Source organism: Miscanthus floridulus, chromosome 10 (assembly GCF_019320115.1).
Source record: "Miscanthus floridulus cultivar M001 chromosome 10, ASM1932011v1, whole genome shotgun sequence".
Taxonomy (NCBI): Eukaryota; Viridiplantae; Streptophyta; class Magnoliopsida; order Poales; family Poaceae; genus Miscanthus; species Miscanthus floridulus.
This window is the reverse complement of record NC_089589.1, coordinates 101,802,403-101,828,117: the sequence shown is the minus strand read 5'-3', so window position 1 is coordinate 101,828,117 and position 25,715 is coordinate 101,802,403. Positions and strand designations below refer to the sequence as shown.

General features: G+C 45.1%; 2 protein-coding genes across 2 annotated transcripts; one reads left to right on the top strand and one right to left on the bottom strand.

Annotated features, from left to right (window-relative positions):
• Nucleotides 1–8,275: 8,275 nt before the first annotated feature.
• Nucleotides 8,276–10,568, bottom strand: LOC136489155 (single myb histone 6-like). The gene is made up of 3 exons (XM_066485869.1): nt 10,305–10,568; nt 9,516–9,599; nt 8,276–8,692 (listed from the first exon to the last, which is right to left on the bottom strand). The coding sequence occupies exons 1-3, from the start codon at nt 10,566–10,568 to the stop codon at nt 8,276–8,278; spliced, it is 765 nt and encodes a 254-aa protein (XP_066341966.1).
• Nucleotides 10,568–11,254, top strand: LOC136489154 (expansin-A26-like; the record flags this gene model as incomplete). Its single annotated transcript, XM_066485868.1, has 2 exons — nt 10,568–10,860; nt 10,945–11,254. Coding segments are annotated over 2 exons (603 nt in total), but the record flags the coding sequence as incomplete, so codon positions are not given.
• Between the last annotated feature and the right edge of the window lie 14,461 nt (nt 11,255–25,715).

The window sequence follows — 25,715 nt, the reverse complement described above, 5'->3', positions numbered from 1 at the left end:
TTGTCAGTAACCTTCCCCTGCTTGTACCTCAGAGAACACCGGCTTTGTACCTCAATGGGCATTTAGTAAGTGTTTGTGATTCGTATGGGTCCAAGTCTTTGTATTAGCTAAGCTTTGCTCTTACTTGTTTGTGGTTTCATCATTCGTCCTCATGGAGGATACTCTAGTAGAGGGGTCCTGATAAAGACGGATCACCCTGATCGACACTAGAGTAGTAGTCAATAGCGTAGACGTGGTGTCTAGGCTAATGGCTACCTTCATTTGCCTCGTACTCCATGGTTGAGGGGTAGGCAGCAGGTGGTGATAGCCCTATCCGTCCCTTTTAATCCCCGCATCTAGGTACGGCGTAGAGCTACAGGCCGGCATCACTTGGCACCCTAGGTGAGATCCGGTGCTCGAAGTAAGCAAGTATAAGTATAGTTTATCTAAACATACACCCTAAGCCATAGGAATCCTTCTCTACCTTTATCAGCTATCCTTGTGTTGTCCTTGAACGATTTAGCTAGATCAAATACCTCCGTTCCCTGTGGAAAATACAATACCCTGAATACTTCCGGGTGAAAGTTGCACGCTTGCGAATCCTTTCTGTAAACGTTAAGAAATACCAACAAGCCTTCTGGCGCCATTGCTGAGGAATGGTTGCTATCTTCTTTGAATCTAGTTCATCCTTGTATGTGTATCTTTTACTTTTATAAAAACAAAAATATTTCTTTTTTCTTTTCACTATGAACCCAACTTCAACTCCATACTTTTCTGCTTCAAAGGGGGAGTTCCGTGAGCCACAACCAAAACTAACACTTCATTCTGGCTATGAACTCCACCCTGGCTTAATAGCCATGGTTCGGGCACAACCCTTCTCTAGGCTAGAAAACGAAAACCCTTGCCATCACCTGCGAGAGTTCGAGGAAATGTGTTCGTGCCTAAGCATCTCAGGCATGACACAAGAAACCTTAAGGTGGAAATTGTTTCCCTTTTCTCTCAAGGAGAAGGCGAAATAATGGTACACACATGCCATAGGAAGTATGAATGGGGATTGGGAAGAACTTAAAGAGAAGTTTTACCTTGCTTTCTTCCTGTGTCCCGTATCGTCTCTCTACCAAGGGCGATCCTCAATTTCGAGCAGTATGAGATGGATTCTATAGGTGTAGCTTGGGCTAGATTTTCAGCGTTAATACATGCTGACCCAGACTTGTGTTTACCCGATAGCATATTGCTGTGACTCTTTTGTTTAGGTATTAACATGGATGATGACATGTGCCCCGACATGACCGCTGGAGGTTCATTTATAGATAAAACTATGACGGAACAAGTGACATTTCTTGAGAACTTCATAGACAAGCAAACTTCTTCCATCATAAAACCCCACCAGGCAAAAGTCACGTTGAGTGTTGAGGAGTCCTCATCAGTCGAGTCCAATCCTTTAGCATCATTAGGTTCAACTCATTAGCCCTCATCCGAACCACGAACACCGAAGGAATGAGTAGTTCATCCTTTAGAGTTCCCGATTAAATTCAAGGATTATGGCAATACCTCGAGACAATTTGGGCATGAAAAGTTTACACTTCCTTCTAAGGATGCTTCCCCTAAGGTAGAACCATGGAAGGAATGGTTAATAGAAAGTGAAACATTCTTCCGAGGCAATTCAAATTCTTTCACCTTCCACGACCATGCCTTGCTCGTTAAGAGGAACTGTTATTGAAGACCTACAAAACCCCACAGTCGGGACTAGTATCATGTTAGAATATCTTTTGGAAACCCTTTTGGGTAACATGCCGCTAGTCCTGACCAATAGACTCTTCAAAAGTCCCTAAGGACCCATTTTCGAGTGTTGTGGGATTGCCAGGGTCGTGCCAATCATAATAGATGAAATCGAGGTGTTCATAGATCTTTGCCATCCTTGAGTTTGATCTTCTCATAAGCTACCTGTTGGACAAACTTTTTCAAGAAAAACCTTCCCATGGGAGCCTTGATGAAAAGTTGGGAACAACTGCTTCCGCCACTCCTATCCCTCACCCAGAAAATCCAATGGCAAAGCAATGTCCCAACCATGACCTGTTCGAGGTGGTGAATTTCGTATCTCCATTTGTTTCACATAAGCTTTCTTGTGAAATGGAACATCCACCATCACCCTCACTAGGACCTAAAGCATGTCCCTCTGGCCATCAAAACGTTGTTCTCGATAGTGGTCGAGAGTTAGCCATGATCTTACACAATGAAAACTCCTGTGCCATGGATAGTCTTGAAACACCGACTCTGGAGCCCAAAAGGAGGGACTCCATAAATGAGCATGAAAGTTTCACTTTTGAGACCCTTCGCGTTTCATGCTCGCTGTCAAAGTCTCCAGAGTTCGTTTCGCTTAGCGCCAAGTGCTTCTACGAGGATGGCAACCATCTCTTGATCCTCGTCTCCAAACTTTTTAAGAGGATGGTTGTTGATGCCTTTGTTTACCACAAATACTGCAAATCTCGTTGTTGCACTATTGCGCTAACCTTGTAGCTTGAGCAATAACATCTTATGCTTGGTGGAAAAGTTGGGAACTATACCGCCATTGATAGTTGCAAGATCAAGTTCCCACGGTCAAGCTTAACACCATAAATTAAGCACTGCCGGGAGATAACCCATATTATCATGAAAAAAATAAAAAAACAATTTTTCGTGTTAATAAAAGCAAGAACATGTTGTCAAGATAGTATGCACCTTCAGGTATTCTTGGTTGTTAACCCTTTCAGGTAAAAGATCAAGAAGAACAGGGGACATACAATGCTTGAGAACATGGGAGCGACATTAGTTGTACACCTTGATGTTCTTTTGTGATGGAACACACTCAAAAGGAGAACCCTCTTGGCATTTCTTAACGCAATCACTAAGATTTGAGTTTCCTAGCGACTGCGCCAAGAAATACCATTGACGATAGTTCTTAACGATTACAGAATTAATATCCGCAAGCACATGGATCTATCGTTGTAGCATTTCACCCGAAAGTATTCAAGGTATCGTATTTATATTTTCCCAAAGGAGGGCAAGGTATAAGAGACTAGCTTGTATATGAACAAGATTACATACTTGCATAGTGAACCAATAATTGAAGATAGGGGTAATAATAATGGTATATTCAGGATAGTGGACACACACTTGGGCCAACCTCAAGGATAAATGAGAAAACAAAGAATAAAAGAATCTTCCAAAGTGGAGCAGGCATGTTCTAAAATAGCCGTGCAAAGAATAGTTAATGATCATACAAGATACATGATTACAACTAGAACTAAGTGTAAGATAGGTCATGAGGCCACTGAGTACTGGTCTGCCAGCAACCTCATGTGATGATTTAGACTTCTACACCCTACCTGATTGTGGAAGATTACGAGGGACGGACATGGCAATCACCACCTGCCGCCTACCCCTCAATCGGACAGTAGGAAATGTATTCACTAGCTCCCATGCACCCGGGCACCACGCCTGATTACACAGAAACTACCCACATCCCCCCAGGACAAGACCCTACGGATCGACAAGCATAGGACATGGGCACACCCGAAGGCACGATGAACTGCCACCTCAACTTAGCTCTAATTCTATTCATATAAGTTATATGAATAATTAATCATAAAGTTCTACATGTTACACTCAAAGCATAGAAACTATATACTAGATCATAGGTCATGAATATAACATGAAAACTACAAGCTAAACCAAAGTTACAGTATTCAACGAGATCTAAAAATTTTTAGTTCAAACATTTTACATTTAAAATCGTTTAGGGTCTCAAATATTCATTACAAGATTCAATAAAAGTGAATACAAAAGAAAAGAATATTTCACTTAGTCACAAGTTGCTTGTAGGTCTAGTAGTAAGTGTGCTTAAAATAGAGCCTCAAGTCCCAAGTTTGATTCTCAGGAGGGCATGAAAAATGGCTTTCATTGATTTTTTTTCTCTTCCTCTATATTTCCTTGGTGGTTGCTGGCCCTCAAGGAACCTAATTTCCTCGATGGTTAGGAATATTTCCTCAGAGGTTGTTGGCCCTCAAGGAACCTCGGAGGTTGATAGCTTACGAGGGATCTGGTGGTGAAGAATCAACCAATTTTATTCCAGAAAACAAAAAAAAGTTATAGGGTGAGAATGAATACGATGGACCATTCCATTATTCAAACTAAACACACTCATCTAGTCATGTGTTGGTGGGCACCCACTCCAAAACTTGATGTGGAATTACTAGGTCTCCCTCAACCTCCCACTTACCCTTCCATCGTGCTGAAAAATTAGTCTATAGCTTTTGTAAGGAGGAATTTGGATTTCACCTACCTGTAAATGGAAGTATAATAACAATCCGTAAACTTTGCATGCATGTTTCTGCTTTGGTTTGAAGTGTTTTGAAGATTATTGTGTCCCTTTCTAGCTCTGATTTGGTTTGAAGCGTTATCAGGCTCTCAAACGTTATAGTCGAAGCTAACACAATGAAGTTTTTTTTCTCGAATATGCAAAAGATTTACGCATCATTGTAATTAAGAAGATGAGTTTAACCATACAAACGACACGCTTCTGACGAGTGCCCTTGGAGGTCTTACAGCTATAGACTAGACCGTCCTAGGAAATAATTTCGCTTCGATATTACACAAAAGGTCTACAACCGAGCTAAGAGCAATACTGCAACCTACGAAGCTGGGCGCCTCCGCTGCTGGTTGTGCGATCCTACTCCGGCATCTGAGAAGAGCACGTTGGTTTTTCTACCACCTGTTGTCGGTCGTTGGGAACAGCTCGTCCCAGACCTGCAACTTGGCTCGACGTCAAGTTCCCTGTGAATATGGTGTCGGCCCCGTTCGGCTTACCCCATATTCGACTTGTTCGGCTTCCTTTTTCAGCCGAAACAGTGTTTTTCTCTCACAACAATTCAGCTAGAATAGTGTTTTCAGCCAGTTTCAGCTAAAATTCTGCCAGCCGAACGGGGCCGTCGTATGCTCCCTTGGACACGTATGAAACTAGTGCCGGCGGCGGCGTGAAGCCCATCTTCATGAGTAGTACCTCCCCCGCTTAGAGGTTGGTTTGTGCGTCAGCGGCAATCCGTCTGCTCCTGATTGGCAGGGCGCGATTTGAGGTTGCCGCCTTCTGCGTTGGTGGACTGGCGATTAATGGTGACTTTCGCTTGTGCTGCGCCTCTTCGGTGAACTGTGCGAGACGCCGAGTAGCCTCATGTGGTGTGGGCATCACGTCGCTAGGGGTGGGCGAGCCCACCGTAATCTCGACGCCGAGTTGTCCGACTCATGGTGGCGTGAGTTGTGGTAGGTCCTGCACCAGCAACAACGTGGAGTCCGTCGTCCGGTGAGTTGGGGACTGAAACAAAATAATGAGTTCCCATAGGCACCATGGTAGAAACATTGTTGTCGCGGGAAGACCACCTGACACACAGGTCCCTGTCGTTTTTTGACGAATGACGACGAATACATGACGTGCAGCACATGTGTCGTACGTGCGTGAAGCATGTGCCAGTAGCCCAGTATGACTGTATTATGAGCAGTTATCTAACTCTCTTCACCTGGAGGTGGATGCGTGCCAAACTTCCATATACTGTCGCTGAAACAAAATTTGATATTTTAGTACTAAAATATGATATTCAAACAACTATGCTCGATATTGACATATTTCACTACTGGAAACCGGTACTTTGCCGAGTGCCGGAAGCTTTGCCGAGTGTTTTTTTCGGCACTCGGTAAAGATGGCTTTGCCGAGTGTTTTTTTCGGCACTCGTCAAAGATGTATTTTGCCGAGTGTCATTTTTCGGCACTCGGCAAAATGCGTCTTTGCCAAGTGCCTTTTTTCTGGCACTCGGCAAAGATGTATTTTGCCGAGTGCCATTTTTTTGGCACTCGGCAAAATGCGTCTTTACCGAGTGTCTTTTTTTGGCACTCGGCAAAGAGGCATTTTGCCGAGTGCGTCTTTGTCGAGTGCCTTTTTTTCACTCAGCAAAGAGGCATTTTGTCGTGTGCATTTTTTTTTGCCCTCGACAAATCATTTTTTCAAAGCAATTTTTGAGGCCCTAAATGAATTCAAATGAAAAACTTTTCAACTACAAAGTTGTATAACTTCTCAAGATCTACAAAGTTTATTTTGGTCATTTCTTTATTTGATAAAGAGACAATAACGTTGTTCATAAAATCTACATCTCTCTCATACCACTCATTAGTTTCATGAAAGTAGAAGAGAGATATATAAGATTTGTGAACAATGTTACTACCACTATGTCGGATGAACAAATGACCAAAATAAACTTTGTATATCTTGAGAAGTTATGAAATTTTGTAGTTGGCAACATTTTGATTTGAAATCATCTTGTCACGCAAAAACAACGTTTGAATTTAAAAATTTTAAAATTTGAATTTTTCAAAAGACCTCGGATGGAAAAACTTCCTAAATGAAAAATGTAGATCTCCAAAAGTTATGAAACTATGTAGTTGACAACTTTTTGATTTGAAATCATCTTATCATGCAAAACTACGTTTGAATCTCTCAAATTTGAAATTCGAATTTTTCAAACGACCTCTGATGGAAAAGCTTCCTAAATAAAAATTGTAGATCTCGAAAAGTTATGAAACTTTGTAGTTGACCATTTTTTGATTTGAATCGTTTAGGGCCTCAAACAAGCAATTTACTCTCAGTTTAGTATAATATATGAGGATAGATAACGGAATCTAGACACAAGTGACAGTGTAGTGCAGTGGTAGAGCAGCAGACACGCGAGGGAAAAGTCGTGAGTTCGAATCCCACCGGCCACATTAGCCGCGAATTTTGCACAAAAAATGCAGCGACTTCGATGGCCGGTGGCGGCCTCCCCCAAAAAAAATTTGCTATTATTTTTGGGTTTTTCGCATTTTCATTTCGCTGAGTGTAAATCTTTGCCGAGTGCTTTTTCGGCACTCGGCCGGTGGCGTTGGACGGACTGGCGCTGGCCGGTGGCGGCCTCCCCCGAAAAAAAATTTATTTTTGGGTTTTTTCGCATTTTCATTTTGCTGAGTGTAAATCTTTGCCGAGTGCTTTTCCGGCATTCGGCAAAGGCTTTGCCGAGTGCCCGACAAAAAGCATTCGGCAAAGGCTTCTTTGCCGATTAATTTTTTGTCAAGTGCCCTTTGCCGAGTGCGGCACTCGGCAAAGCCTTTGCCGAGTGTATTTCGGGCTTTGCCGAGTGCCGCAGGCACTCGGCAAAGTGCCGGTTTCCAGTAGTGTTTACGGGATGTTTGGTTCTTTAGTTGCTCCTAAAATTTATGTCACATCGAATGTTTAGATACTAATAAGAAGCATTAAATATAGATTAATTACAAAACCAATTACATAGATGGAGGCTAATTTACGAGACGAATTTTTAAAGCCTAATTAATCCATCATTAGCACATGTTTACTGTAGCACCACGTTGTCAAATCATGGACTAATTATGCTTAAAAGATTCGTCTCGTAAATTAGTCACAAGTTATGCAATTAGTTTCGTAATTAGTCTATATTTAATACTTCATGCATATGTCCAAACATTCGATGTGACAGAAATTTTAGGACGTCCTGTAGAAACCAAACATGCCTTTAATGTAGTAATAAATAAACACATAGCTACTATGCAGCTGGTAATTAAGGGGTCCCACTCGCATATATATATATATATGCATGCAGCCATCACTACATTAGATATGATTTCCGGGGGCGTGTAATGGGTATTTGTAGGGGCGGTTCGGCCAGCCACCCCTACTATACCGTCTCTACAAATCATGTATTTGTAGAGGCAGTTCCCAGATGATCCCTACAAATCGATTTATACAGGCGGCTGGTGTTATCAGCCGCCCCTACAAAATCGATTTATAGAGGCGGCTACAGTACCAGTCGCCCCTATAATACCTATTTATAGAGACGGCTACAGTACCAACCGTCCCTACAATGTATTTTTCTATCAAAAAAATTCAAATTACCAACACATGCTCCCCGAAATCATCATGCGACGAGTAAAATACATGATCAAGTATCCTGGCAAACTTGACTGTAATATTGTGGCCCAAACAAGATTGTTTAGCCAAAAGTTTATAAACATCTTTTATAGTACAAAAATCATAATAAATAACAATCAGACTCATATTATGACAACAAAACATATATCTATATAAAAAAAAAGACAAAGCAAGCACTCAAGTGCTAACAAAACAAAAAAAAATAGAGGTAACCAATCAGTTGCGTAAGGGGCTAGGGAACTGGATTCTACATGTGAAAGGACAAGAGGGCATATCTAAAAGATTCATGGACAAGAGCTATACCAGTTTCGCAGCATTTCTGTTCTTCAGTGTCAAAACTGCTGCTTCAGCGAAGGCCTGTGCAGCTCGGGCCTCTGCTTCTGCAGCCTCTGCTTCCCTAGCAGCTGCTTCAGCTTCTGCCATGATAGCCTCTGCCTCTGCAACTGCATGAGCAGCGGCAGCCGCAGCTGCTTCAGCAGTCATAGTTGCCATACGAACCAATTCAGCATCAACTTGGGATCTCGTGAGTCTTCTACTAGCATCACTCCCTAATTTCAAGGGTTCTCCTTGCACGTCTTCCAGCAGCATCATCTTGGGGCTTCGGCCCTCTAAGCGTGGTGAACTAGGTGCTATCCTGTACTTCCAATTCACCTGCAAACTTCCACTGGTCATGCTGAAAAGCTCAAGGTTCTTCAATTTGAGAACATGCAACTTCTGATTGGATCAAAATATGAACATTCAGCAATGAAAGATTGCTCATTGGCTCATGGACACCATAAAGCCCACAAATCGAGTAGTGCTGAAAATAGCATTTAAAGTAAGATCAGCCGGAAACCTGCAGTCTACCAAGGATTCTACATGAAATTAAACAAGAAATCATTATGTAATAGACTAACAGTGGAGTATTGTGCATCACTAAACAAGAAATCAGTGCTTGCTAATACTCATAAACATGTTTGGCACTGTAATAGACAGATAGTAGAGTATGGTGCATGACTGAACAAGTCTATGTGTGTGCACCTTCTCAGAGCACATGCTTTATGGCCAAACATATGTGTCATGATAAACCTTCATATACTTGTATTCACAAATATAGCATTTGAGTTGTTCCAGTTGGATGAAAACTAGGCTTCTGATGGTGTTATGCACAGATTTTACTTATCTAGGACTACTTCGTTAGATGATATCTTGAGAATGCACTAGTGTGGTGGTTGGCCAGCGGCCACCCAGTTGTGGTGCCATAGGACAAGGGTTTGAACCCTGGTTTTCACAAAAGGTCCCTCACTGTGTAACTGCTTCCAGAGATATACACAGTTGCATCCTGGGCAGTCAGCCTTCATGGCCTTCTTGACCCTGTGATTACGGTTTCTCCTTAATGCAGTGCCTTGGGGGAGACCTTTCCCCCAAGAAGAGGTTTTTTTTGGTGATAACATTAATTGAATTTACTCACGTGGTATCACCTAGTAGTTTCATCTTTGAATTAACTTTATTTCTCATAGCATAAAATGATGTAGAGAGCTACAAAAATTATATTTACCTTTAACAATTTCCCACTGGTAGCTAAATCCTTCAGTTTTGCAGACAATAAGTGATCAAAATCACTAGGTGACCAATATTGCTCCTACATAAAACCAGGGTAAGAACCTGATTGTGCACATAGCAAATAAGATGACCATGACCCAGTTGGCCAAGAATTTTTATTAGCTAATAAGAAAGAACATGATGATTTCAAAATGAAATCAGAACTCTGCAAGAAGTGCAATAGCAATCAAGGTTTAGGCACGTGTCAAAATAAAAAACAATAAATTTATTATTAACAAGATATCTTGTGTATAAAAAGCTTTGGCTGACTAAATACAAACAAAAAGGCAAATAATGTTGACATTCAAAAGTAAAGGAAAATAGAAATGTAGACGGACCATAAAGCATATTATAAGTTTCAGCTACTTGTTGACCTGCTCCAAATAATGTTTCAGCTACTTGTTGTACTAGCACAAGATTAATGTTATCTCTATTTTGCTATCATGGAATAATTTCAGTAGAAAAATAAGAATAGAAAAAAGAGTAAAATGCACCGGAGGTCCATTAACTTTCGTTGGGGTATCATCTAGGTCCATCAACTTTGACACTGTATTTTTTTGTCCATTAACTTTGAAAATGGTTCACTGCAGGTTCATGCCACTTATTTAACCTTAAATTCAAAGTATATTTGCAGAAAACCCCCTACCTTTCTTCGCACTGCTCGTTTCGGCACAGCCTGCCTCATCGCGGGAGAGCAGCCCTTCGCGGGCGATTGTAGCCAAGCAGCGGCGGCAGCACGACGTACTGATGCATTCGCCGAAGTCGCCGCGGGAGAGCAGCCTTCACGGGCGAGGTCATTGAATCGCTCCTCGACGCGGCGCCACAGCTCGGCGGCCTCGACGGAGCCCGTGGTGCGGCTGATGAAGCGGAGGCCCTTGAGCACGCACCTGGCTCCCGCGCGGGAGCGGTTGAGCTGCGCCTGCTCCGTCCGCCGCTCGCGCGCCGCCATGGCCGCCTCCTGCTGCAGCTCGACGGGCGTGGGGTGGTACGGGGACGGGGACGGGGACATTCTACGGCGGGCGCGACGGGTCCGGCACCACGGACGGCAGCATGTGCGGGTACAAGGGCGAGCTGGGAAAAGACTACGGCGCGCTGACGGCGGCCGTGGGCCCGTCACTGTACAGCAACGGGGCCGGGTGCGGCGCGTGCTACAAGCTCAAGGGCACCGTGGTGGTGACAGCCACCAACCAGGCCCCGCCGCTGGTGAGTGGACAGAAGGGCGAGCACTTCGACCTCACCATGTCGGCGTTCCTCAAGATCGCCGAGGAGAAGGCCGGCATCGTGCCCATCACCTACCGCAAGTACATAGTAGTAGTGCAGCACTTCCGTATGCATGCGCATCATCTACCGATCTACGTACAAACAATTGACACACGCATATGTAGGGTGGCGTGCGTGAGGCAAGGCGGCATCTGGTACAGGATCACGGGGAACCCGCACTACAACATGGTGATGGTGACGAACGTCGGTGGCGCCGGGGACGTGGTGGGGCTATCGGTGAAGGGCAACAAGTGCGTCAAGTGGACGCCAATGAAGCGCAACTGGGGCCAGCTCTGGACGACGGAGGTCGACCTCACCGGCGAGTCGCTGACGTTCCGCGTCATGACCGGTGACCACCGCAAGGCCACCTCCTGGCACGTCGTGCCCCGCGACTGGAAGTTCGACAAGACGTACCAGGCCACCAAGAACTTCTAGGATCAGATCGGCCGGGGAGCCCTTCCGACCGGCCCCTTCTTTACGCATGCATATTGTATTGTATTTTTGTATATACTACATACAGTACCTTGTTTCATTTCATGCTTAACATATTGACTCCATGGTTTGTACTGAAAAATTGGACTGAACCTCCGTCGCTGGAGTCAATAAAATGTTGACATGTTCTAATTTCAACACCCGTAGAGGGCGGCGCTAGTGGGCGTGACGCTGCGCAACACCATGGACTCCTCGTCCAGCTCCAGCATGACCTCCACCAGGTCCCCCTAGTCCGCGAGGAATGCTGGCAGCATGCCGCCACCGCAGCTACCGGCGCTCCCGGCGGCGGCGAAGAACTCCTCCCCATAGGCGGTAGTGTAGGACTCGTTGTTGGACGCATCAGTGACGGTGATGGTGGTCTGGTCGTCCGCTAGGTAGTCCGTGATGTGGTGGTGGCCGCTGCGCCAGGCGTTGCTCCCATGCGACGGCATCCACATGGCGGCTGCCGTGGCGTGAGAGCTGTCGTCCTCCTCTCCGAGGTGGCACGGCGTGTTGGGGTTTAGTCCCACATCGTGTAGCGATGGTGGGGGATCACAACATATAAGGCGAAAGAAGCCCCCACCTATCAAGCTAGTCTTTTGGGTTGGGAAGGCCCAAGGCCTTATATGTTGTAGCTCCAGTGGACCTAGGACCTGTGGGAGCGCAGGCTCATAGTAACGAGCCAGGCCAGCTCCAAGATCGTGAACTCGGTGGTCACCACCGGTTCCAACAATTGGTATTAGAGAAAAAAAGCTAAACCCGATAAAAAATCTCGAGCGTCACAGATGGCGGGGGCACCCCGATGTGTGACTAAGGGGGAGATTGCTGGGGTTTAGTCCCACATCATGTAGCGATGGTGGGGGAGCACAACATATAAGGCGGAAGAAGCCCCCACCTATCAGGCTAATCTTTTGGGTTGAGTAAGGCCCAAGACCTTATATGTTGTAGCTCCGGTGGACCTGGGACCTGTGGGAGCGCAGGCTCGTGGTAACGAGTCGGGCCGGCTATAAGCTAGCTCCAAGATCGTGAACTCCCGGCTCGTTACCACGAGCCTGCGCTCTCATAGGTCCCAGGTCCACCAGAGCTACAACATATAAGGCATTAGGCCTTCCCAACCCAAAAGACTAGCCTGATAGGTGGGGGCTTCTTCCGCCTTATATGTTGTGCTCCCCCACCATCGCTACACGATGTGGGACTAAACCCCAACAATCTCCGCCTTAGTCACACATCGAGGTGCCCCCGCCATATGTGACGCTCGAGATTTTTTTATCGGGTTTAGCTTTTTCTGACCTCGGGTACCGTCTCAGATACAAATTGTTGGAACCGGTGGTGACCACCGAGTTCACGATCTTAGAGCTAGCTTACAGCCGGCCCAGCTCGTTACCACGAGCCTACGCTCCCACAGGTCCCAAGTCCACCGGAGCTACAACATATAAGGGAATGGGCCTTCCCAACCCAAAATACTAGCCTGATAGGTGGGGGCTTCTTCCGCCTTATATGTTGTGCTCCTCCACCGTCTCTACACGATGTGGGACTAAACCCCAACATGGCGGTGGTTGCGCACCCCACCAGGCCCGGCCCTTTTATTATCTTACCCGTAGTTCCAGTCCGCACCACAATGCGTCCGTCCGTCAGCCAGCTATCCCCGTTCCCATGGGTAGGCACCAAGCAGCAGCGACTGGGCGGTCGGCGGCCCGCGCCCCGGGCCAGTGATTCCTTCGCCGGCGCGGCCTCCTCGCGCTATTTTTTCTCGCATTTGCTTCGTGGTGCAGTGCTCGGCTAGCTGTTGCGTCCTGCGGTTCTACCACGGCACTGGGCGAGCTTAGCTTTTGGCCGCTCTCGCCGTCACCGTCACCGTCCCCGTCCCCGTCCCCGTCCCCGTACCGCCTCATGCCCATCCAGCTGCAGCGGGAGGCGGCCATGGCGGCGCGTGAGCAGCGGAGGGAGCAGGCGCAGCTCAACCGCTCCCGCGTGGGAGCCAGAAGCGTGCTCAAGGGCCTCCGCTTCATCAGCCGCACCACGGGCTCCGTCGAGGCCGCCGAGCTGTGGCGCCATGTCGAGGAGCGATTCAACGACGTCGCCCACGAAGGGCTGCTCTCCCACGATGACTTTAGCGAATGCATCGGTACGTCATGCTGCCGCTGCTGCTTGGCTACAATCGCCCACGAAGGGCTGCTCTCCCGCGATGAGGCAGGCTGTGCCGAAACGAGCAGCGCGAAGAAAGGTAGGGGGTTTTCTGCAAATGTACTTTGAATTTAAGGTTAAATAAGTGGCATTGACCTGCAGTGAACCATTTTAAAAGTTCATGACCCAAAAATGCAGTTTTAAAGTTGATGGACCTAAATGACACCAGAATGAAAGTTAATGGACCTCTGGTGCATTTTACTCTAGAAAAAAACTATAAAGAGATGTTAAATTGAAACAGGTGAGATCGCAAGCATAAACATGCTAATTGTCCCAAATCCATACTGCACCCACATCAAATTAGGAGATTCCTGATTGGAGGAAGACAGAAGCAAAATGCCAACTATGGAATTTACAAACAGACCCTACTAACAGTACATGAATGAATAGGATGATGTTTTTACAAGACCTAGACCCTACTATGATATATCAGTAGCTACAATACTCATTAGTGGTTGACAAACCAAACCATGTAACCTTAATCACAATAATTTATGCAGAGTTCATTCATGCAAGTACAAAGTAAACAGAGTTAGCCCACAGAGGAGAGCTCAAATCACATCCTAGAATAATCAATCAAATAACTACATAGCAAAATTAGACAGTAGAAATGTTGCCAGTTAATAGGTGAAGCAACACCACCATCCATTTTGGGCAGTAGATCTGGGCTCTAAAACACAGAGCCACAGAGAAGCAAGCCAAACCCACAAGCCTGATCCCCTCCTCACAAGTACCTCAGAGTAGCCGAGCAAACCACACACGCGAGCTACTAGCAAGCAAAAGTTGGGGAAGAGGAGGCGTACGAACACAATGGCACCGGCGACGAAGCGGGCATACGTGGAGAGCACAGAGGACGCAGACTGTTTCACCACCGGCCCCCATGCCTCCAGATGAGAGGACCAGACCCCGTAGCTGGCCACGGCGGCGCTAGAGTCCGATGGCGGAGCTCGGGGAGGCCACGAATGAGCCTCCAAATCAGCGAGGGAGAGACTCCGACATGCCTCCATGGGGTAGAAGGCAGAGTATGCCAAAAGAATCGCCCCCTCCCCTCCGTTCGGTGATCGTGCGGTCTCTAGTACCCGGACCCAATAAACAAGCAAACAGAGCATACGAAACTGGAAGATGAACCAGATCTAGGGAAGATGAACCAGATCATAGGTGCTCAGTTTCGCGCAACAGGAAGGGAAACGATAGGGCCGGCATACCTGGGTGCTTGTTGCCGGTGAAGGGCACGACGAAGAACTAGGCACCGCGACGACGGCGTGGCGTATGAGCCGATGGGTGGCCAAGCCCTAGGATGGCTTGGCCGCGCCAGGGGCCATCCGCCCAAGTCGACGTGCCAGCTCAGGGGCCGGAGAGAAGGCCGCGGCGTTCGGAGGAGGCGACCTCACCGGGGGGCGACGACGGTGGTCGGCGCTCCTGAGTGCAGCGGCCGGGGGGCACCATCGCGCCACCAGTGCCTCGCACGGGGAGCCAGCGGTGGGGGCCCGCTAGGACGACGCGAGGGGGGAGGGGGCGGCCGCAGCTACAGCACCGCGCGTGCCAGCGGCCATCGCCCTGTCGGCGTCGAGAGAACGAGGGAGGGAGAAAGCGAAGAGAACGGAGGGGTGAGAACAAGCCTCTGGAACGACAACATGAAGCCGAGTATTTATTTGTTGGAGCATTTATAGGGGCGGCTGGTTATTGAGCCGCCCCTACAAATAGCAACACCGGGGGCATCTGGTGAGTGAGCCGATTTGTAGGGGCGGCTCGTATCACCAGCTGCCCCTACTGTTCTATTTGTAGGGGCGGCTGGTCTCTGAGCTCCCGAGCACGTCACTGTAGGGGTGGCTCCATCATGAGCCGCCCCTACAAAAAATTTGTCCCGTTGCTACAAACCGTTTTTCAGTAGTGCATGCGACACAACGACTATGTCACACACTTGTGAAATTTGAACTACATTTTGTTCAAACTTTCTCAAATGAAAAAATGGCCTATATAAGGATTGTAGATCTTGATGAGCTGAACAAACTTGGTATTCAAAACTTTTCAATTTGAGACAATTTAGGGTTCCGAAAACTAGTTTGTAGGCGTAGAAATTTAAAAATCACAAATTTGAACCGTCCAAGCTATCTCAAATGGAAAGTTGACCAAAACAACAATTGTATATATTGATGAGTTTAACAAACTTGGTATTCAAAACTTTTTAATTTGAAGTCATTTAGAGTCCATAATACTAGAGTCAAAGTGTTGTTTTTTTCATTTGACCAAATTTGACTTGGTCAAACTTGCTCAAATGAGACACTAAATGACCTCAAATGAAAAATCTCTGAATACCAAGTTTGATCATATTAGCAAGATCTACAATTTTTACATAGCTCATTTTCCCATTTGAGAAAGTTTTATCAAACACTAGTCACAAATTCTTGAATCTCATATAGACTTTCTAAAACTATGTCACACACTTGTGAAATTTGAACTATATTTTATTCAAACTTTCTCAAATGAAAAAATGGCCTATATAAGGATTGCATATCTTGATGAGCTTAACAAACTTGGTATTCAAAACTTTTCAATTTGAGACAATCTACGGTTCCGAAAACTAGTTTGTAGGCGTCGAAATTTAAAAATCACAAATTTGAACTGTCCAAACTATCTCAAATGGAAAGTTAACCAAAACAACAATTGTAGATCTTGATGATTTTAACAAACTTGGTATTCAAAACTTTTCAATTTGAAGTCATTTAGAGTTCATAATACTAGAGTCAAAGTGTTGTTTTTCATTTGACCAAATTTGACTTGGTCAAACTTGCTCAAATGAGATACTAAATGACCTCAGATGAAAAAACTCTGAATACCAAGTTTGATCATCTCAGCAAGATCTACAATTGTTACATAGCTCATTTTCCCATTTGAGAAAGTTTTATCAAACGCTAGTCATAAATTCTTGAATCTCATATAGACTTTCTAAAACTATGTCACACACTTGTGAAATTTGAACTACATTTTATTCAAACTTTCTCAAATGAAAAAATGGCCTATATAAGGATTGTATATCTTGATGATCTGAACAAACTTGGTTTTCAAAACTTTTCAATTTGAGACAATCTAGGGTTCTGAAAACTAGTTTGTAGGCATCGAAATTTAAAAATCACAAATTTGAACCATCCAAACTATCTCAAATGGAAAGTTGACCAAAACAACAATTGTAGATCTTGATGATTTTAACAAACTTGGTATTCAAAACTTTTCAATTTGAAGTCATTTAGAGTTCATAATACTAGAGTCAAAGTGTTATTTTTTCATTTGACTAAATTTGACTTGGTCAAACTTGCTCAAATGAGACACTAAATGACCTCAGATGAAAAAACTCTGAATACCAAGTTTGATCATCTCAGCAAGATCTACAATTGTTACATAGCTCATTTTTCCATTTGAGAAAGTTTTATCAAACACTAGTCATAAATTCTTGAATCTCATATAGACTTTCTAAAACTATGTCACAACAGTGCATTGTCGTATCATGCGGGCACAACAGTGAATTTCTTCTTGACGTATGACCCTTGGTTATGATCTTGTCATAACCATGGAGTGTCTTCATCATTTAACATGATGCTTGGATCTTTCTTCACTATGAAGGGTGGAATTCATACATTTCTTTCATAATCTTCTGACATGTCTGACTTGTCTTCAATTCCCACTATATTTATTTTCCCAGAAAGAACTATGTGGCGCTTTGGCTCATTGATCATTGAGTTGATGTATTCGTTTTTTCTTCTCTTTGATTTTGTAGACATGTCTTTCACATAGAACATCTGACTCACATCGGCAGCAAGGACGAATGGTTCGTCTTTATACCCAATATTGTTGAGGTCCACTGTTGTCATTTCATACTCTTTGTCCACTGTTACCCCTCCTCCGGTCAGCTTCACCCATTGGCACCGGAACAAAGGGACTTTAAAATTAGGTGCGTAGTCTAGTTCCCATATATCTTCTATGCGGCCATAATATGTTTGTATATTCCCATTTGGATCTGTGCCATCTATGCGAACACCACTATTTTGATTGGTGCTCCTTTTATCTTGGGCAACTGTGTAAAATGTATTCCCATTTATCTCGTACCCTTGGTATGTGAGGATATGCCACGATAGTTGCCTAGCCAACAAATACAGTTGCTCATCAATATTGTCATCGCCTTGACATTCTTTTCGCAACCAACCACTGAAACTTTCCATGTGCTGATGCCTAATCCAAGCTTCAGTCTTCCCTGGAAACTTGGATCGTAAGAACTCCTTATGTATCTCGATGTATGGATGCACCAATGACGAGTTCTGAAGAACTGTGTAGTGTGCTTTATTGAAATAATCGTCTTCCATGCCAATATATGTTTTCTTCCCTAAAGTTCCTTTACCACTGAGTCTCCCCTCGTGTCGCGATTCAGGAACGCCAATCGGGGCAAGGTCAGGAATAAAGTCAACACAAAACTCAATGACCTCCTCTGTTCCATAGCCCTAGGCGATGCTTCCTTCAGGCTTAGAACAGACTTTCACATATTTCTTCAAGACTCCCATAAACCTCTCGAAGGGGAACATGTTATGTAAGAACATAGGTCCAAGAATACTAATCTCCTTCACCAAATGAACTAGGAGGTGTGTCATGATATTAAAGAAGGATGGAGGGAACACCAACTCAAAGCTGACAAGATATTGAACCACATCATTCTATAGAGTAGCTAGTTCCACTAGATTGATTGCCTTCTGAGAAATTGCATTGAGGAATGCACATAGCTTTACGGTGGCTAGACGTACATGTGGAGGTAGAATTCCTCTTAAAGCAATTGGAAGCAATTGCATCATAAGCACGTGGCAGTCGTGGGACTTTAAGTTTAGGAATTTCTTCTCTGGCACATTTATTATACCCTTTATATTGGAGGAGAATCCCGATGGGACCTTGATGCTGCTTAGACATTCGAACAAGCTGTCCCTCTCTTCTTTGCTAAGCGTGCAGCTAGCAGGACTTAAGTAATGACGTCCATCATCTGTCTTCTTTGGATGAAGGTTGTCTCGTTCTTTCATGCCCTGCAAGTCCTAGCGTGCTTCAAGTGAATCCTTTGGCTTCCCATACACACCCATGAATCCCAACAGGTTCACACAAAGATTCTTTGTCAGGTGCATCACATCGATTGCGTTGCGGACCTCTAGGACTTGCCAATAGTGTAGCTCCCAAAAGATGGACTTCTTCTTCCACATGGGTGCGTGTCCCTTAGCATCTTTGGGAACAGATTCGCTGCCTTGTCCCTTTCCAAATACTACTTTCACATCCTTAACCATTGTGAGTACATCTTCCCCGGTTCGGTTATGAGGCTTCTTCCGGTGGCCTGGCTGACCTTTAAAATGCTTACCTTTCTTTCTTACTTGGTGATTCAAAGGAAGGAATTGACGATGGCCAAGGTACACGACCTTTCGACATCTTTTCAAATATATACTGTCAAGGTCATCAAAACAATGTGTGCATGCATTATATCCTTTGTTTGTCTGACCTGAAAGATTACTTAAAGCAGGCCAATCATTGATTGTTATGAACAACATTGCTCGTAGGTCAAAGTGTTATTGTTTGTACTCATCCCAGACACGTACACCTGGTTTGTTCCATAAAACTAGAAGTTCTTCAACTAATGGCTTCAGATAGACATCAATGTCGTTGCCAGGTTGCCTCGGACCTTGGATGAGGATTGGCATCATAATGAACTTCTGCTTCATGCATAACCATGGAGGAAGGTTGTAGATACATAGAGTAACTGGCCAAGTGCTATGACTAGTGCTTTGCTCCCCAAAAGGATTCATACCATCTGTACTTAAGGCGAACCTTAAGTTTCTAGCCTCATTTACAAACTCTGGAAATTCCCTATCTATCGCTCTACACTGGGACCCATCAGCTGGGTGTCTCAGCATATTGTCTACCTTACGGTCTTCTTTATGCCACCGCAACAACTTTGCATGGTCTTTATTTCTGAACAAACGTTTTAAGCGTGGTATTATAGGAGCATACCACATAACCTTGGCAGGGATTTTCTTTCTAGGACGTTGTTCACCCTCGACGTTACCAAGATCATCGCGCCTGATCTTATACCGCGCTGCTTTACATATCGGGCATTCATCCAAATTCTCGTATTCATTGCCATGGTAGAGGATGCAGTCATTAGGACATGCATGTATCTTCTGGATTTTTAATCCCAAAGGGCAGACAACCTTTTTTGCTTCGTACGTAGTGGTGGGCAATTCATTTGGTTTCGGAAGCATCTTCTTTATGAGGTTCAATAAATTCCCAAATGCCTTGTCAGATACACCATTCTTTGCCTTCCACTGTAGCAATTCCAGTGTTGTACCCAACTTTTTTTTGCCCCTCTTCGGCCGTCGGGTATAGCAACTTCCTATGATCCTCAAGCATGCGCTCGAACTTAACTTTCTCTTTTTCACTTTCGCATTCTTGTGCATCACGAATGGCATCGCCAAGAGCATCACCAAGATCATCTTCTGCCGCTACCTCTTCTTCATCTCCCCCCATTGTAGTATCATCAAAGGCACCATACTGAGCAATAATGTCATCAATGTCTAAATCTTCTCCTTCACCTTCTTCCATCATGACCCCGCTTTCTCCACGCTTAGTCCAACATATATAGTTTGACATGAAACCTGACTTAAGCAAATGTGAATGAAGACTCATTAAGCTTGAATATTCCTTTAAATTCTTACATATAGCACATGGACAACACATGAAACCATCCCGCTTATTTACCTCGGCCACACCTAAGAAATAGTGCACGCCCTCAATAAAGTCTTGGGAGCGACGATCGGCATTGTACATCCAATGGCGTGACATAATCTGCATTACACGACAAATTATGAAAACCTTGAACATAATTAAGTATTTTATTACACAACATAGATGATACACACACGGTTGATTAATTAACTAAGCCTGGCTACAACGTAAGCAATCCCAACTATCACTAAACAAACTAAAACTACAATGCACTTTAGTAATATAATTATTTCGTGACCGTACGCAACTAAAACAGACAAATCATTTGTCTGTTGAATATCAATAAGCTTCTCCTGCTGGCTCACTGCCTCATCATCAGCAGCCGCTACCTCAAGCGCACCCGAATTTTGCACGTATGTAGCATAATCTTCCTCCCAGTACCAACCATCGCATCCATTGCACTCCCACTGAAATTAAAGCCAAAAAATATTTAGTCAAAAATATTCAAGAAAAGCAGGTCAATTAGCCATAATAATCAAATGCGTAAGAAACTCATATCGCGATCCGGGCACTTGTAGAAAACACGACCCTTGTTGGGTCCCTGTCTCTTGACTTGGTACTCCATCATAATCTTCTGCTTACACTTGCCGCAGATAATGAGAGGGAGTTCTGGCCTTAGTCGTTTCGCAACCGAACAAGAGGCCGAGGATCCGGTACCAGTTGTCATCTACTTTCTATACTTATTTTTGCAAACTAGTGTAAATTTTACATTTTCTAAAATAATATATTTAAACAAAACTAAAATTATTTATTTATCTAACTAAACCATGAAATATGTACTATGTATAATAGTAAAATACCAAACTATCAAGTGATTTTACTATTGTAAATCATCATGTGATTTTGAGCTAAAGATGACATAGAAATCACATAGCTCAAAAATATGTTTCAATAAATAACCATCCGTACTAGTTGACCTTGCTTACGTGATCATCTTGGCGAGCATTTCTCCACCGGATGGCACCGTACTTGGCCAAGGAAGAGCTCCGATTCTACGAGGAAGGGAACACGGTCTTCCACGACCGTTGCCGCTCTCCCTCATAGAATCAAAGCTCCTCCTTGACGTCTGTTACCGCTCGGCAGAGAACATGCTCGCCGAGATGAACACGGTCCGCAAGTTCAACTAGTACGGATTTTCTATAATTTTCTAACTATTTTCTAAGTTTTTCATTTCATGGAAAATTTAATTCTAAAAAATAAAAGGCATGATTTCTAAGTATTTCATTTCATGGAAAAAATAATTCTAAGTGACCTGCTCGATATCGGCGAGCTCACGGGCGTTTAGGTTGCCGAGGATAGTAACATTTGTAGATGACATTTGTAGGTCTAAAGTTATCAAATATCCATCAAATTATAGCTCAAAAACATGTTTCAATAAATAACCATCCGTACTAGTTGACCTTGCTTACGTGATTATCTCGGCGAGCATTTCTCCACCGGACGGCACCGTACTTGGCCAAGGAAGAGCTCCGATTCTATGAGGAAGGGAACACGGTCTTCCACGACCGTTGCCGCTCTCCCTCATAAAATCAAAGCTCCTCCTTGACGTCCATTACCGCTCGGCAGAGAACATGCTCGCCGAGCTGAACACGATCCGCAAGTTCAACTAGTACGGATTTTCTATAATTTTCTAACTATTTTCTAAGTTTTTCATTTCATGGAAAAATTAATTCTAAGATCACGTAAGCCGCCGGGGACGAGGATGGCGCGTGCTCCAGCGAGGACGAGCGAGGCGTGATTTTGATGAACTAATTTAACTTTTGTTTATCCAAACATATATGCAAATCATCATGTGATTTTGAGCTAAAAATGACATAAAATCATAATAAAGTCCAACATATAAAGTTACACATGCATCTACATCGCAAAATGAGATAAGCTACTAATAAAACATAAGAGGATTAAGTTTGTTAACTCCAAAATCGAAGAGCAACACCAATGGAGGGGGAGAGAGCAAGAACAATAGCAAGCTGAAGAACAGAGGTAGTGAGTTTGAATGGAATGGCTCGAGCTTGGGAGGAAGAAATAAGCTGGTCTATAGGCCAGGATAATTAGTCCCGGTTAGGGGGCCAAACCGGGACTAAAGATTAATCTTTATTCCCGGGGCATCACCTAAACCGGGGCTAAAAGCTTTAGTCCCGGCTGGTATTACCAACCGGGACTAAAGGTAAACCTTTAGTCCCGGTTGGTAATACCAGCCGGGACTAAAGATCCCTGCCCCACAGACGACCGTTGGGCAGGAACCTTTAGTTCCGAGGGCAAAAAAATACCAAGGCTAATGCCAAATTGGGACATCGTTCTAAAGTCTGTTCTCTAGTAGTGCACGCACACTCACTCCTATGAACATACGTACGCAAATCCTACCCCTATGGGCACCTCCGAAGAACTGAGCCGGCAGATATCGAGATTCACGAAGTCACCACAGGCGTCTCGCTGTCAACGGGGACAGGGATGTCGCCTACCACTAAAAGCATGGCGCCGTTAAATCCTGGAATAAATACAGGAAAATACGATCACCCGTGCCAAGTCGAGGACTTGAACCCGGATGGGTAGGTTCCACCACAAGAAACCCAACCAACTAATCTATGATGATCAGTTCATGATTAATTATAGTAATTAACTATTTAAATAGATTGCTTTAAGATTCGTGCAATTTTTTTAAGAGGACCACTAGTGCAAAACTAAAAAAAGATTGTTGTCTGCTCTAGCCTTGAGAGGCATGGAGAATATTGTTAGTCGGCAATGGTGGAGGTGTAGGAGAGATATGGTTAGGAGGAGAGTGAGGTTTTACCCCTCGGCTCTCTATTTTGATTATAGAGGGATAGAGATAGGCTAATTCGTTCTTGATTTCCAATTGTTAGTGCCCAAGAGGTATACATAGGCCTATGGCCAGCTTTTAATCACTCCCCTAAATCTCTCTATCTTATTTCCATTCTCTCAAATCGATCACCTTCTTAGCTAAGTTCTAACCTTGCTTATGTGGCTTGATTAGTCACTGGTAGCTGCCTATTTGCCGTGCCTTTTGAAGGACTTGCCCCATGACATCTCTCCTCCCCTCGATGGCAGCTCATCTGTGAGCTAGAATGACGGATAGCATAGGATGTAGGAGTCGACATCCTCCAATGTTGCGGCGGAAGGGGCCTAGCTGAGCTACCAAATGAGGACTTGGTAGACGTCACGCACCAACTAGGCCTTGGTGACTTGTTTAAATACCGGAAGGGCTGCTCCGTGGTGCATGGGCGGCAGCTGCGGGGGCAACCTCTAGGGGTTGTCCGTGGAACTTCTTGAGGAGGCCCACATGGAATACATTGTGGATGCGAGCGGCTGGCTATAGCTCTAGGAAGATGGTCACCATGTTGATTAGCTCAATGACATGGTGGGGCCTGAGTAGGGTCGCAACTTGTAGGCCATGGCTGTAGGCAGAGATAGGGGCATGCAGTGGTGCACTTGGAGCCAGACCCAGTCCCCCGCACTAAATGAGACGGCCATATCGCACTTGTTAGAGTGCTTCTTGTAGGTGGCCTATGCTGGCTCCAGCCTATAGCGGACGTTGCCCAGGAGCTCCTCTTGCTCCTCCATCGTCTTGTCCACTACAGCCACTTGAGTCTCGCTGGCCCCATAAGAATAATTGAAGGGGGGTTGCAGCCATAGGCAATGCAGAAGGGGGTGTTGCGAAGGGATTTCTGGAACGACATGTTGTAGAAAAACTTTGTGCATGGAAGCCATCGGAGCTGTTACCACGGTAGATCACCTATGATGCGGAAGAGGTACATGGTGATCACCTTGTTGGTCGCCTCAGCTTGACCATCCGCCTAGGGGTGGAAGGTGAACGTCATGTGACGCTTGGCACCGGAGAGGGTCAGTAGCTCAAGCTAGAATGTTGACATGAACACCAAATTATGCTCGGAGACCAGGGATGCTAGGATGCGAGCACACAATCTTGGCGAAGAATACCTTGGCAACAGCCTCAACTGTTTTGGGATTGGATGATGTGGCAGTTTCAAAACCGGTCGACGATGGTGAGGATGATCAATTTTGTGCCATCCTTAGGGAGCCTTTCGATGAAGTTCCGAGCTACATCAGCCCACATCGTTTTCGGAATAGGCAGGGGCAGCAGGAGACCCACAGGTTGAAGGTGTTCCGTCTTGTAATGCTAGCATGTTGAGTAGCTACGGACATAATTCTGCACTAGAGAGTGGAGATTAGGCGCATGGAAGTCACGACACAGGCGGTGAAGAGTGCGATGGATGCCCTTGTGTTCGTCGGTGTGCACGTTGTTGACCAGGTTCTATAGGATTCCTGAGGACGGCAGTACATATAGCATGGAGTCGAATGTGACCATGTCATCCACCAGGGCCTAGTGGCTGTTACGGTTCCCCATTGTGATGTCATCATGAAGGGCCACTAGACCTAGGTCAGCGGCATGGCACAGGCAGTCAATGAACTACAAACGTGGGGTAGCCAAGGTGAAGTCTTGTGTTGCGTTAGTGTCACGACAGTATAAGTCATCGACGACGACATTGGTGTAGACGGGCTTATAGTCCACCATGAAGTCAAAGCCGAGCAGCTTCCTGACCCTGTGCTGCAGAATGGTGGCGCCATTAATCAACCAAGAACACAAGGTTGTATTGGTCTGTGTGGACCACAAAGCGCTACCCCTAGAGGTATGGGCGCTAATGGCACACAGCCTAGACCAGACCAATGAGCTCCCACTCACATTCCACAAAAAATTAGTGTCGAGGCGCTGCCGGCCTAGTAAAGTAGGGGATCAGCCATTTGTCCTATAACAGAATTGCACCGAAGACGACTTCGAAGCATCTCACTACATGATGAATGCCTGATCAAAATCGGGGACGATGAGCATCGCTACGGTGGTAATGTCGGTGAATGTGGTCGTAGTCTCATCATACTAGCTGAAGCAGTGCTTCTGCAAGAGGGCCTTCCGCGACGTAATAACGGAGCAATAGTCTTGGACGAACTTGCAATAGTATGCTGCCAACTAGTGGAAGCTACGAAGCGCGCGCACTAACTTAGGCGCAGGCTAGTCGAGCACCTCCTGTATCTTGTCCGCGTCCATGGCCACGCTGTCCACCGAGAAACAAGGACGTCTTAGACATGGTGTAGGTGATTGGTCCATGTTTTGTAGAAGATCAAAATATCATCGAAGAACACCACAATAAAGCGACAAAGAAATAGGCGCAATACCTCAGCTCGCTCATCATCCTAGAACATGGCTGGCGGATTGGACAGGCTAAAAGGCATCACCAGAAACTTGTAAAAGCCGTCGAGGGTACAGAAACATCGCCTTATGGATGTCATCGGGGTGCATACAAACTTGATAATACTCGGAGGAGTTCTTGGTTTGTGAAGAAGCGAGCGCCGTGTAGCTTGCATTGTCTAGGAGCTCGTCAATGACCAGAATTAGGAATGCATCCTTGAT